This window comes from Homarus americanus, unplaced genomic scaffold, assembly GCF_018991925.1.
Source record: "Homarus americanus isolate GMGI-L3 unplaced genomic scaffold, GMGI_Hamer_2.0 scaffold48354, whole genome shotgun sequence".
Lineage (NCBI taxonomy): Eukaryota > Metazoa > Arthropoda > Malacostraca > Decapoda > Nephropidae > Homarus > Homarus americanus.
This window is the reverse complement of record NW_024723833.1, coordinates 5,979,202-5,995,203: the sequence shown is the minus strand read 5'-3', so window position 1 is coordinate 5,995,203 and position 16,002 is coordinate 5,979,202. Positions and strand designations below refer to the sequence as shown.

The 16,002-nt window shown below is 36.2% G+C and overlaps 1 protein-coding gene across 6 annotated transcripts in view; it reads right to left on the bottom strand.

The window, feature by feature from the left end:
• Positions 1-16,002, bottom strand: part of LOC121863795 (cytosolic 5'-nucleotidase 3-like) — a 36,812-nt gene that overhangs the window by 3,242 nt on the left and 17,568 nt on the right. For all 6 annotated transcript variants that reach the window (XM_042362618.1, XM_042362616.1, XM_042362617.1 and 3 more), the window contains 3 exons: positions 10,667-10,889; positions 2,766-2,928; positions 382-584 (listed from right to left, as the gene is read on the bottom strand). In XM_042362618.1, the coding sequence (XP_042218552.1) occupies positions 382-584; positions 2,766-2,928; positions 10,667-10,889 (589 nt within the window). The remainder of the gene's footprint in view (positions 1-381; positions 585-2,765; positions 2,929-10,666; positions 10,890-16,002) is intronic.

Genomic DNA, 16,002 nt, shown 5'->3' with positions numbered 1-16,002 from the left:
AAAAAAGAAAATATATTGATAACTTGATAAGTGAAAAGGAATGATATAAACATGAAGAACATGCTTATGCAAATACTGTACTCAATGGTTTTACACTGTTGTCCCTAACTTACCCATAGGAATAAAGATGATTGTCTGCTACATCACTAGAAATAAAATACTACTGTACAATAATTAATTTCCAAATAAATTACTGTAATTATAAAGCATAAGAACTTTGATATAATATATGGCTAATATGCAATTATTTTTAAAAACAAAAGCAAAGATGACATCATACAACTCTGCCTCAATCCCACATAAGCCAACTCTTTCATTCAATCACTCACCTGCACAATGAACATCAAATTTAACAAGAGACAATGCTTCAAAACTTCCCTTACCTTGTCATTAAGGAATCCTATCCTCAAGACATTACTTGGCTGTGGTACACCCATAGCCATTTTGATATCACCAAGGGAATCTCCCATAAGAATCACATTGTTTCGTCCTTTGAGCTTGTTAAAGTAATTTGATGAGTGGATTGCATTTTCATTCTTGTTGAACACATGTACCAGTTCACCTTTGAAACCAACCATAACACCCTGAAATAATTTTAACATCACTTAATATCCATTAACAAAAGTTGAATAATATTCTTGGCACCTTAGGAGCATCTGTCATTTTTTTTATATTGAACTGTTGAGTATTACAGCCAATGACAGTGATGATGTGAAGCTACTTTCTCCTAATACAGGTTGTACCTCTCTAGTCCGGCAACCTCGGGACCTGACTGTGCCGGACCATGGAAATTCACCCTTTTCCTGGATAGATAGTGACTTGTGCTTATGCTTGGAAGCACTTGCACCACTTTCTCTGCATCATGGTCTCTTTGAAGACATATTGAAGGGTTAAATGTCGTAAAGTAGCTTCTCAATTTAAGCGAGTTTTTAATTCTTAACGATTTTATTGGAACATACAAAAATAAATAAAAATAAATTTTGGCCGGAAACTTTAATTCCGCACGGGTTTGAACAACCGCCAACGTGCAGACGGCGTGCATAATCGTGTAAACAGCTCATTTCTTATGTACAAAAGATTCATTATTGTTTATTACTGAATGTCTTTTATTGAATTAATGTTTGTGTGCAAAATGACAATACAATTCATTAATAATAACGGAATATTAAAACACACGAGAAACAGCATTGTTTCGTTGATTACAAAGCCAGTGACTGACTGGTTCTACATATAAAAACTGAAGAAAATAAGACCTTAGTTGTAGCTGTAGTAAAATTAATATGGTTGTTTTAAGTAATGTTATTTAATGTTTATAAATGGAACAATAAAGTAGCTATGAAAGAAAGAGAATCACAGATAAAAGCGCATACAAGACATAGGAAAACATATCGTCATTACTTTACATAAGAATATGAAAGCAACACTTATTTACTGTTCATATATATTTTAATTAATGTTTCTGAATTTGTTTATTGAATTAATGTTTGTGTAAAATTAACAATACAATTTATTAATAATACGCGGAATATTAGAGGAGATGAGACGGCTGCCGCATTGTTTATGTTAAAAGCATACAAAACCAGTGACTGATTGGTTCTACATATAAAACTGAAGAAAATAAGACCCTGATTTTAGCTGTGGTAAAATTAATGTAAAAAATTAATATGGTTGTTTGAAGTACCTGTAATGTTATTTAATGTTAATAAATGGAACAATATAAGTAGCTAACTATTAATGTAAAAAAAGTGAGACTGCGCCATATGTAAGGGCGACATGTGAAAACATATCGCACATTTCCGCATAAGAATATGAAAGCAACACTTATTTACTGCTCATATATTGAAGGGTTAAATGTTGTACTCTGTATAGAAGCGAGAGAGAGAGAGAGAGCAGCCAACTGCCGGATGTAAACAAACCTTAATTTCCCCGCGCTTTTTTTTTTTTTTTTATGATTAGCCCACCCGGCATAGGTCACTGACCCACATTGGGGCCTGAGGGGCAAAATTTAATACTCCTGTAATAATAATTCAGATAAAATAAATAAAGGCAGCCTATCTACCTATTGGACAAACTAAAATCGTTCCGGACCACGGGAGTTTCCGGACCACAGAATGCCGGACTAGAGAGGTACAACCTGTACTGTAATATCTCAAAAAAAATAAATTACTTCTATATATGTATACTGTACATAAAAAAAAAATAATAATAATAATAATAATAATCATAGTAATTTTTAATGCCTTAAAACATCTAATTTAACCTCTATATTAATACTTTTCCTTGTTTTTGCCTACTAAAGGCACAAATTTTACCTGCTGTGTTTTTTCTATTTATTTTGCATGGTTTTTGTAAGATTTAACTCAATGTAAACAAACAAGATCAAGTGAATGTGGTGAGTTATGTGTAAACTGATGCTGGGGAGGGAAGGTATTTAGTAGTTGTTTGGCATTCTAAAGAGAACCAAAGTAGTCCACCACTAAAGCGTAATCATATAATTGTTTTTTACTTTTTGAGAAAATAATATTTTTCTCTTATTCATCAATAACATTTAAGTGAAACAATGTATAAGCAAGGTATACCTGTACTGTACTTGGAATTCAGGTACTGTACTATACTGTACTGTATATCCTAACTACTGTACTACAATATCAAGTTTTATGAAATATATCCATTTATTACATACAAGTACTGTATTGAATTGCATTACAATTATGGTACCTCAAACCCATGAAAAAGTCAACTATCAAAATAGCTTCCCACTTTACCTCCTCATTGTACTTGAAGAAATTGGAGACAACTTTGACATTATCTGTGTATACATTAAAATGCCTAAGGACCTGCTCCAGAATGTCTCCCATTCCTGCAGAGAACACTAACACTGGAACATTTGTGCTGTGAAGCTTGCTGAAGAGATCCTCCGTCCCATCTCTGGAAAACAAGTTATCTTCCATTGGTACAACCACTGACACTCTTTACCAGTACTGTGCAGGGTGCAGTTTTAGTTATAAATAGTCACAAACTGATGGAATAAATACCAAGTTAAAAAACCTCCACTACTCCTCTATTTCTCACTGTTGCTCCCCCATCACAGAGGAGTTTGGTTCAACAAAAAACCTTAACAGTCCTCATCAAGCACTTATATCATGAAAGCCACTTTCTACCATATTTGTATTCTTATAATAGTGAAAAGTGGGTCCCATAGGCAAGACTGCATATTAGGGACACTGTTTACAAGGAGGCAGCTTGACCAATACTGCACTTGACCTCATTCACTTCTTTATGTTGTAAACTTAGACACCCATTTACAACTGGTTGAACTGGGAGAGCCTACGAATTGAACCACCAACACCCGGAACAGGAGGTAAGTGCTGCATCCGCTCGACTAAGAAAAATCTATGTTAAGGAAACTCATTAAGATTAGGAGTCCTCACTTATTTCACTTGATGATTACTGTAAACACCCTAACAGTAAATGGGGGGGGGGGGGACAGGTTTTATTGGATTATAGTAGCTTAAGTTTGATTAGGTTAGGTTAGCATTTTTTTATCTCATCATAACTAGATAAAAAATCCTTAATATTAACTTTGGATGCTTTTTTCATACTTACAGAAAAGCATCCCCAAAACATATTTGAAATGCCTCAAAATTTTTATCTACACTGTATATCAATGCGACATTTTGAATTCCTACATGACAGGCAGTTGCCAGATATGGAGACAATGTCAAGCTGTTAAACTACTGGTACGATTACTGATTTTTACCTTTAAAATTATCTATTTTCCTGTGTTTTAAAATTTGTGCTTGTCACAATAAGTTATTATTTATTACCGTAGCATGATAAACTCATGTACCCAGAAATCTATTACAGTACATACCCTGAAACCTTGGCTCACTAGCCACTCAAGAGCTCAACAACGGTTCAAGTCAATCACCTAGTACCTGGAGTTCCAAGCTTATATGCAAACTTTAAACTCTGGGTTGTCATTTCCCATTTCTTTAAGGGTTTTCCCATACAACCATAGCATAAATCCTGTCCACTACATTATAACACAGGGAAAACAACCTTAGTGATTATTAAAGTACCGTATTTTACAGCATATAATGGCTAAAAAAAAAAAAAAACAGCCTGCGTCCTATATGTGAAGTTGCAGTCTCCCATAAGCTAATGAATCCCCCAGTTGCTGTCTCCAGTAGGCTAAATTCTACCTAACCTAACTCTAGAATTAAAAATAGGTTATTATTATTATTTTTAATTAACTAAAAAATAATTATTGTAAATATAAAAGCTCGATTGATAACTAGTAGTGTAATGATGATGGTAACCCGAGACGATTAACGCCCATACGGCAGACACCCAACTCTTCAGAGGTAGATAAGCAATAACCATTTCAGAACTCTTACAAGCATTACAATCTATTAATGCCTTACCTGCAACATTTATTTTTAAATTTACAAATACCTGATACAAATGAAGAATTACAGATACAGGTAACTTTCTTTTCACATTTGCATTTGTTAACATCGCTGGTGGCATTGTAGCCTGGTTAGACTCGTCACTAAGACTACTGGGCATAGCTGTGAGGTGTTATGGTTGTTTTTCATCTCATATTCTGGGTAGACATACTTAACTTTCCTCGTTAATTTTTACTCAGTTACATGTACACACCATCCTACATATTGTGAAAAAAGTAAAAAAAAATAAAATATATAATAATAATTATAATAATCCTAAGGGCAAACACATTAAGAGAATATACATTTCTTTGTACGCGAATTAGCTGGCTTGGTGGGTGAGGAGGAGGCGGTGAGGTGTGTGGGGGGTAGTGTCTCCGTTGCTATGGAGAACCAGGGAATAGTGTATATATGCAAATAGCGACTGTGTTAAACTTTCATTTGGCTTTTATTTACTGCTTTGCCAATACAGTATTTTTGTTGTAACTTATTTATTGGTATTATTTTTATTGATTTCTCACATTTACTGGTACACTACTGTATAAATTATTTTAAGAAAACTATGGCTACAGGAGGAAAATCCACAGGTTCTTTTCCTGAATATTTCCTGCTAAAATGCGGGGTGAGTCTTAAATAGCCATGCATCTTATATGCCATAAATTACTACTCTGTACACCTTGAGACTATCTACCAATACAAATATAATAATAAGATTCAAGAATTCTTGGGGAAGCAAGGGATTCTACAGTAATATATCATTTGCACAGGTGCCATACTTACATTTTTTCATAAATTTCACACCCTGAAAATTTGGACAGAAAAGCTTACCTTCAAGACCAAAAGATGACAAAATAATTGTCAAGCAACATAGGCCCTGGAAGGGAAAGCTGAATGTATCTTGTATTTTGGTTTGTGCCTCTAATTTGGGGGTTTTACCTGGAAAACATGCTTGGCAGGCAACCAATGGGTATTGCCATCTACTGCTAATTTTTGTGACAACACCCTTCTCAGTTTTTCCACACAAGAACTCAGTTTCCCCACCTTGTCCCAATTTTTGCACTCCCTGCACCAATGTAAACACACATATTTTGTTAGGTTTCAGAGTTAGGAAAGACTTCACAATCTTCTTTTACATAACCATTTCTATAATTATATTTCTCAGTAAAATTTATCTCAGAAAACTGAGTCGTCCATAATCCCTCACTCTGCCAGTCTCAAGATTATGGTAAATGTTTAATGCCAAACAGCAGACAACCTCATCTCTACAAGAAGACTGTAAGTACATCTGGGGGGGATCATCTAGCTTGGCTTCCTCCAAAGTTACTAAAATAAAACAAATACCCTGTACTAGTAACAGGCACGATAGTGAACTTATTTCAATTGAAATATTGATAACTTTGTCTTCCTATCGTCACACAGCACCGGGATATATGCATCACCCTTACTTCTATTTTTATTATAACACACTTCATTAGAACTTTAGCCAAAACTGCTTCAGTGAAACTTGGACTTATGTTCAGGCTCAGGACCTACTTCTATGAAAAGATGGCAACCATTTATTTAAGTTATGTTTACTTCCAGATGGAATACTACTGTCATCTGTGGCCTGAGTGTTGTGCTGGGATACTCTACCTTCTCAATTAGGTACAGAAAAATACATCAAAATAATTTACAATGAACTCACTGGAAACTTTTCTGCACTGCACATTTGCAGGAATATCTTATTGCTTCCCCTATTCCATTAATACTTTTACAGTTAGTGTTCTGAAAGGCATTACTTAAGTGTCATCACCATGCACCCTCCATTAGATTACAAGAACATATGGGAAGGCCCTTGCCCTTTCTATTGACTGTGAAGAGCTGCAGAAGGACCTCTATGGGCTCCAAGAATGTTCGAAGAAATAGCTGCTTTGATTCAATGTCACGAAGTGTAAGAGGATGCACCTGGGGCGTACCAACAGTAAGGAGGCGTATCATACGTCCCAACGGGATGAAGAAACTGCACTATTTGAGACAATGTGAGAAAGACCTAGGTGTGTATATTGACAATGAGCTGAAGTTCTCGGGCCATTGCGAGAAGAAGGTAAATCAGGCAAATAAATTATTGGGTCTTATAAGAAGGTCGTTCAGATATCTAGACGGTCCTTCCCTCGTAACGATCATCAAGAGTGAAGTGCTTCCCCATCTGGAATACTGTCACCCTGTCTTGTCCCCGAGATATGCTAGGGACTGTCAGTTGGTTGAAAATGTTCAAAGGAGGGCCACCAGACTGGTGCCTACACTTCGGCACCTCAGCTACCCGGAGAGATTGGAGTGCCTGAACTTGCCTAGCTTATACTACAGACAGGCAAGGGGTGACCTAATCGAGGTATATAAACATCTCAAGGGGCACTACTCAGTCGAGTGTCCTTACTTGGAGCCGGAGGACGCTCGCCCCACAAGGGGTCACAGCTCAAGATTGAAGAAGCTGCAAGTCCAGAAAACTGTGAGGGCAAACTTTTTTGGAGTGAGGGTTGTAAACTCTTGGAACAATCTACCAGTGTTGTGACGGCACCGAGTGTGAGCTCTTTCAAGACAAGACTTGACCAACACTGGAGCGGGTTCAGGTACATTCAGGAGCCGGTGCATGCCCAGTATTTGCCAACAGTGCATGACAGAGACGTGACCGATCGCCCAAACGGCTAACGAGCCGATCATTTGGTGAAGAGGATAAAAGAAAAGGAAAAGTAACAGAGATGTGACCGATTGCCCAAGCGGCTAACGAGCCGAACAGTGGTGAAGAGGATAAAAGTAAAAGTAAAACTTATTTTAAACTGGTCTTAAACTCTGTGAAACACCCTATCAACAAGTATTTTTCTGTGTCATACAATCTCCAAGTTTCCAACGGTTCATGTCATGCTTCAAGTATCTTCAGTCTTTGGCAAGGGGACATATCAGTGAATAGAATGAATAAATTTGACAATGAAATTTGTCTGAACTCTCCCTGCATTGTTAACCCCTACACCATGGTTGTCATTCCAGAACGGTTCCGGAACGCGTGCCTTTTCGCAGCATTGTTTGAATGCCCAGCACGGGTTAGCAGGTTCCAGCGTGACTATTTGAGTGTCACGCCACATGCAGGGTAGCGTGGGTGGGCTCAGTGCAGTTAGTACGCACTAGCCTGTAACCATGGAGAGTCGTCCATCAACCTCTTGCGCTCACTCACCGCACGCATCTTCTATCAAGCGCCGCCGCCGCGGGCTGGATGATAGCGAGATACGGCAAGAACTATTAGATCTGAGTGCTGCAGTGTGTGATTTTGGTGACAGTGGTGATGAAGGCAGTGACTATGAGCCTTGTGAACATGATAATACTGTGGAGTTGGAGGATGTGGTGGGGACAAGTGAAGAAAGTGATAGTGACGGCGAGGAGGCAGGGAGCAGGGCACGGGGAGGACGGCGTGTGCCCGCATCTCGCTCGCGGCCAAGGCAAGGGACAATGGATGCGCTTGTATGGTCTGATGGCAGTAATTTCCAGCCTGACATCCTTGATTTCAGATGATCATCAGGTGGAATTACTCCTGAATTTCCATGTACGGATGAATCTAGTGAACTTGACTACTTTTGGGCTTTCTTTGACGGTGCATTCATGAACTTTGTGTGTACTGAAACAAACAAATTTTCAGCACACACATGATAATGACCCTGGCCCCTTGCCGCACATGCGATGCAGGAGTGATGTTGCTGTGTCAAAACTGTAAGTATTTTTTGCATTACTCATGCTAATGGCCCATGTAAAGAAACACGTACTTCAGGAGTACTGGATATCTCCTAATGACATAACAGCAACTCCAGTGTTGGTCAAATTCATGTCAAGAGACCGGATTGCCTCCATCCTACGTTATCATCACTTGGTAGACAACAACAACCCTGAAGGAAAGATTCATGAAGTTCTTCAGACCCTTCCATAATGTAGTATAAGACGAGTCTCTGGTGCTTTTCAGAGGACGTGTTGTTTTTAGACAATACATTCCCTCCAAACAGCATCGCTTTGGGATAAAGTTCTTCGTGTTGTGTGACTGAGAGACTGGGTATGTCTTAGATCTCGTAGTTTACACAGCAAGTGACGTAGACATACGCAAGGACGACTCACATGGTTTCTCGGGAGCTGTCGTCAAGAAATTCTGGACCACTACTTTGGAGGGAATCATCTCCTCTAAACGGACAATTACTATACTTCTGCCCTGTCCAAGTTCCTACTTGAACATGACACCGGTTCTTGTGGGACAGTACGCAAGACCAGGAAACACTGGCCCGTATTTACTGGTAAACCTGCACAAGGAGTGGTCCAGCTGAAGCACGCAGACAAGATGCTTGCAATACACTGGCATGATAAGCGTACTGTCCAGATGCTGTCAACCGTGCACAAGGGCAAAATGGTGGACTGTGGAAAAAGGGACAGGGCAACAGGAGAGGTAGTGAAAAAACCTGACGCTGTTGTGGACTACAATGTCAACATACACCTCGTGGATAAGAGTGATATGCAGGTTGGCGCAATTGAGTGTGTAAGGAAATGTAAATGGTATAAGATGTTCCTACACCTCGTGGACATTACCATCCTGAATGCATACAACTTGTACCTTGTAAAAAAACGGAAAAAAACATCTCTCAGGGTTTTTCAGAAACAAGTAATTTCTGAAATCCTAGAGAAATATTGTGACATTGTGCCTGCTGTACCACAATGCCACAGCCAAATAGGACTCCCGGACTGACTCCTTGCAAGTGAATGGGCTGCTCGACACTACCTTGACGACCTTCCAAGTGATCCAGGTGATCGTAAGGGGCAAAGGCGGTGTTACGTATGCAAAAACACCACCAAGCTCCCATCTAAACAGAAGGACGTGTCGATTTGGTGCAAGGAGTACGATGTGGGTCTCTGTAAACTTTGTTTTATGGAGTACCACACAATGATAACCTTCTAAAACAATGTAGAACATGAGAAGTGCTTGTAAATAGTAGTGTTATAAGGAAATAGTGATTAGAAACTAGTGATAAAAAAATAGTGTAAGTGCAGTGGATAAGTTTATTTGTAAGGTACAAAGTGACTTATTTGAGTAAAAGGTACAAAGTTGTGCGCATTCACTCATCACTACCCACGAGCACAGACAGTGAGCGAGGCGTCAAGGAAGCACTACTGCCTCACACCACTACCTCCTCCCCTAAGCACCACTCTTCACTCCACAATTGGCCACAGGGAAGCTTCTGGAATGTAAGTACTTACTTCTGTTTGTTTCATTTTCATTGTTTGTCCATTTTATCATGTTGTATCAAAGTAATATTGCTAAAAGTAGTGTAGTTGTATTGTAGTGTAGTATTACTGGAAAATAGTGCTGCGATTATGTTATAAATGTACTTATTCGTGGAATTATTATTCCGATAATTGATTCTATGCATTACTTGCTCTCCCAAACAAAAAGACAGCCAGACAGCCTGGCGACAGACTGCGTGTGTGTCGCCAAGCACTTTTTATGAAAAATAATGCAAATAAAATAAATTTTAAATTAATTATTTATAGAAAATAAGTATTATGTTCAGTAAATATATGCATTACTGGCCATCCCAGACACAAAGGCAAGCAGAAAATGGCTGCAAAGTGCATACATGACCACGAGCACTCGCCGTCAAAACAACGCCATCCACTTATCTCCCTCGTTCTGCGCTGCCATTTTCCCGCCATTGTGGCCCCAGGGAAGTTTCTAGAGGGTCAATATACAGTATAGTTTTAATTACTTCTTTTTGATTGTTTTATCATTTAAAAAGGTTAAAAATTATTTTTGGAAAAGTTGATTTTTCTTGATTTACCCCATGTGGGGGGTACGGCCAGTGGCACCCTAGCCCAGGGCATAGGGGTCAATGAAGAAAAATACAAATAAAATTTTTTTTTTTCAAATATTATTTTGTTCGAGAGATATGATTCACCATGGCAGACTAGACAGGAGCTTTTACGTATATCTTAATTCACCAAACAAATTTTGATATCTAGACTATGAAAAAGGAGATTAAGACAAGATATTGAAGTGAAAGACTTGAGTTATGTAACAAAAAAATCCATGACAAGTACTGTAACAGAAAATTATATACAGTATATAAATATTATTTTTTTTCATTAAGCTATGGGTGTGAAAATATACTGGTTATAAAGGATTTCTATCAACAACACACAGAACTCTTACATACCTTAGCCTGGCATTACTAGAACTGACCATGCCTTTCAGTGATTCCTGACTGACTTGGCATTTGACAATCAGTTTGTGAATTTGTTCGTACCATTCTATCATGTATGGGATCTTCTCTTCCTCTGTCATTTTAGGATGTATCTCAATAGGATAATATTTGGCCAGTAATTTGTTAGCTTCTTCACGGTAGAAAGCTGGCATTTGGGCACTGTTGTCCATGATACCTACAATGAAGAAATTCTTTGGATTTAGAAATTCTTTAATTATTTTAGTAACATACATTGCACTCCAATGATGCCAAACCCCTTTGGCAGTTTAGATTTGTAATAATTTATGAGAAAAATAATATAATAGTGAAAAAGATGAGGTAAAATTTTTGTCCTTAATCCTCCTATTCTCCCAAACATAAAGCTCTTCTCCTTAGAACTCATATTTCCTGTTTATTACAACTTTTAGATAAGGCATTGTAAATCATACAATGTTTCAAGGAATAATAATAGTACTGTACAGAACAACCACAAAATTTGCATACTGTGCATCCCTTGCAGTTGGCTGTATAACACAACCTTCATCTTTAACCCAGTGATGACAAGAATTAATAAAAAATGTTTTCTCCCTTTGGCAAGGTGCCTAAAGTATGTAATTTCAAAACCAATAGGCAATTCCCTCTCCCCAGGGGAAAGTATTTAGTTCAGTAGTTCGTTCAGTACAACTACCTATACAACAATGACCTTGACTCTTGACCTAATGACCTCAAAATCAATGAGAAACTTTATCTCCAAAAGGACAGACTAGTTATGCAACCTCAAATTGGAGCATGGATGCTTCCATTACAATTCAAAAACCACTAATTTTTGTAACAACAAACAATGGCAGCTTAGTTCACTACAATATACCTTCGGTCAAAACTGACTGCTACATCAAAAATAAGAATATTATCCTGAAATCCCTATTTTATGAACAAGCCTGGAATGAGGTTGCTTAAATATATGGGACCAAACTATAAGTCTACAACCAGAAAACCTTGACAGTGCTAATCAGGGTTAATTTAAACTATTTTTAAATCCTTCTAATACTATTTAGCCCTTAAGAGGAATACCAGTAATAAAGAGAAAATGCTTTATCCCTGTAAGACAATGTGGGAGGAGAGTGGGGCAAACAATATCACAAAAGTAACAGCACATCTCACCTGTTCTTTGTTATAATTGGAGTTACAACCTCAGAGACTTATTCTACTGCATTTAGACATTGGGAAATAAGAGAAATGGCAAATCAAGATCCTCATAGGCCTTATACAGCAACAAAATGTCTCTGGGCTTCTGAAATTTTCAAATATCCACTCTAACTTAGAGACTCTTCATAACAAGTGCGACAAAATCACGTCCTCTGTATCCTACTACTGTACAGCAAAGAATTACTTGAGATCAAAAGCAGAAGACTGTGTACCAGATACGAGTATTATTATAATTGTCCATAATAAGAAGCAACCTCCCATATTCACAGACTGCAAAGAGCTTATCCACTTCACTCATCTGTAAAACACTTTGTGAAAGTCTAATTAGACACTACAGTATTCATGAGTTTTCACTATGCAGACAATATGCATCAAGGCATTACCAAGGTGAACAAATTCATGTTACATGTTCAACAAACATGCAACTCCTTATAAGTTCAAGGAGAGCAACAAATAACAGACAACATTCAACCTGAACAGTTCCCACTTGAGGTGCAATAACAAGGAGTCCCATTCAGTGGGAATTGGGAAATAGGCCAAATGACTTGATTGTTGATATTGCATGAACCAATTTAATATCTGCTGATCTAACAGAGCCTTTCAATGGTTCCTCTAGGTTCATTAACATAAAAAAGAAAAGCACCAAATATCCTCTCGAAATAAATATTTACATACACAGTCTCAATGAGCATGGATGATGCAGTGTGGATCATCCATAATACTGCACAGTACAGTACTAATGCTAGTGTACGGATGATTTATGTTGCATCCAAGCCTTTAAAAATTCACCAAAAATACAATTTTGGGTCTACTGTTGCCTGGTTTGGTTTAAAATGTGCACCAATCTTCCGAGGATTATTTTTAAAAAAGTTAAATATTGTAAATGCTTTACAACTGTATAATTAATTATCGCAATGATCAACAAACTCACTTCATACAGTATCATTATTGTGTATAATATTATAGAGCAATAATATACAAAACAATGCATGTAAAAAAACAAAACAAAAACAGCACTAGTGCATATATTCAAGCTGTCTAGTGCAGGGTGTAGCCAAAAAGATATATACTGCACAGTAAAGGACAAGTGAACTTGATCAATACCAGTAAAGTAGTCATACTTTAGGAGTTCATGTGGCTAGATTCCTCACATTATCAGAAGTCTTCATATATACATGCAATTTTCTACCTAAGAACTATATTGAAATATTATCTATTCTCACCAAGCATAAGATGCACTTACAGCATGGTGAGGCAGGCAAATGCAGCATGCTCCCAAAACAATTTGCATATTATTCGCTTTAAAATTTTCCGGTAAAGAAGACTCAAAAGCAATGCTCTCATAGTTTGCTGAAATTTTTTAAAGATGATTTGGCAAGAACATAAATGAACCCATTACCAATTGTTCTTAAAGCTCTAGAGCAGGGGTCACCAAACTACGGCCCGCGGGCCGGATCCCAAGTCCTTCCCCGGCTCGTGGTAGCTCCGCCTACGCTCTAACGTTACCAGAGCTTTCGTTCTGGCTTGCAAGTATTGAACAGAATGATTATGCAGCCCGCGCTCGTCATTCTTTCAGTTATCCGGCCCACTGTGAAAAAAGTTTGGTGACCCCTGCTCTAGAGCATGAATGTCTCAATGCGCATCCCCCAAAAAATTTACGCTCGACTGCAATGGGCATAACGTGTGCCCCTATTTTTTAAAATTTACTACAATCCATTTTTGGGTCTATTGGTGCCTGGTTTGGTTTAAAATGAACACCAATCTTTCAAGCACAATTACAAACAAAAATAGGACAAATTTAAAATTTTCACATCATGAAAAAGCTGAATGTTTGAAATGTTTATAAAATATCTACAGCAGAGATCAAAAACCTGGCTTCATAATGGTGATGTTACAGTACTGTACCATTATATTTATTATTCAGTGTCTATAGTATTATAGAGCAATCATATACAAACAAAAACATGCATAAAATTTATTTATGACCAAAATCAGCCTAAAATATAAAACACTACTGCAATATAAACATTTACACAAGGCCAACTGACAACACCATGTTCACCTGATCCCCCCCTCCCCTCCCTCCCTCAGTGCCTATGTATTGTAAGTTTTAATAGAAGTAAATTTGTGTGAAAACATTATTCAGATTTTTTCATTAAGTAATGTATGCACTGTATTTAAATGGAGAAGGAAAATGAAGAAAAAATGCCAATTGATACCGTGAAAAAAAAAGGGGGAGAAAGAAGTACTGTATACTGTACAGTAAATGTAACAATATTTAAGGGGCAGACAAAAATTGGGGTGTACGGTACAGTCCAGTATTGGTGAGTTACAGTACTCAAAGAAACCTGATTAATATAAATATACTTTACAGTAATCCCTGAACTTTTCCTGCACCAGTATATATATATATATATGCAAGTAAATCACTGTAGGTGCGCGTGATCTAGGTATATGCTGACCATTGTGGACCTGGTCTCACCCTCCTCTGTATATATACACCTTGATTTGTATTACTCTCTCTAGTCTGTACTCACCCCTGAAGATGTGAATTACACGAAAGCGTTTGGGAACTTCGTGTTTTCTTCTTTCCTTTCCTATGTATATATATATATATATATATATATATATATATATATATATATATATATATATATATATATATATATATATATATATATATATATATATATATATATATATATATATATATATATATATACAGTATATATAGGCTATATATATATAATATATATATATATATATATATATATATATATATATATATATATATATATATATATATATATATATATATATATATATCTTGAATATATATATATATATATATATATATATATATATATATATATATATATATATATATATACAGTTGTACCCCACTTAACGCGGTCAATAGAACCCAGAGGGTCCCGCGTTAAGTGAAATGTTAAGTGAACAACAGAACATATGGGATTAATTCCAATAGAAACCAGCCCGACCCCCAAACTCCACTTTTTGAAGACACATAACTATGTTGTAGTAAAAATAACATCTTAATTTTATGATGGTACATGCACACAATTAATACTTAAGAGAAATAGAGAAATACAGTCGCCAAGTTAATGTCCATTCAAATAATGGACTCAACTCCCTCCCCCTCTTCTCACACTACACTGCTGGCTCTTCCCTCTGAGAAATTTTTGGGGGAAAACCACTAAATTTTAATAAATAATACCTCAAACTAAAGTTAGGATAATACAATTGACATTGCTGGATTCCTTGTAAGACCAGGAATATTTTGAATATAAATGTCATATATTTTGCACAAAAGATAACATATTTACTCAGAGAAAACATTTTATCTAAAATTTGTATGTCTAATGCAAAATATATGATGTTTATATTCAAAATGATCACCAAATTATAAGAATTCCAGCAATGTAAATTATATTCTGGCCGGGTAATTTGTATGAATTTCATGAGCTAAAACAGGCAGTCAGGCAGGGTGGCGGGTGGGGCAAATCAAAAAATAGTGTCTCGAGCCGGACACTCACCGCGTATATGTGGAAAAAATCCGTGTTAAGTGAAAGTTCAGCTCTGGCGAGGCACCGCGTATATGAAAAAACGCGTTAAGTGAAACCGCGTTAGGCGGGGTAATACTGTATGTATATATATATATATATATATATATATATATATATATATATATATATATATATATATATATATATATATACATACATACATACATACATACATACATACATACATACATACATACATATATATATATATATATATATATATATATATATATATATATATATATATATATATATATATATATATATATATATATATATATATATATATATATATATATATATATATATATATATATATATATATATATATATATATATATATATATTTATATATATATATATATATATATATATATATATATATATATATATATATATATATATATATATATATATATATATATATATATATATATATATATATAGGATCATGAAGAAAGTGAAAGTGAATAACATAACATATGGGATTAATTGAAATAGAGTCCAGGCCGACCC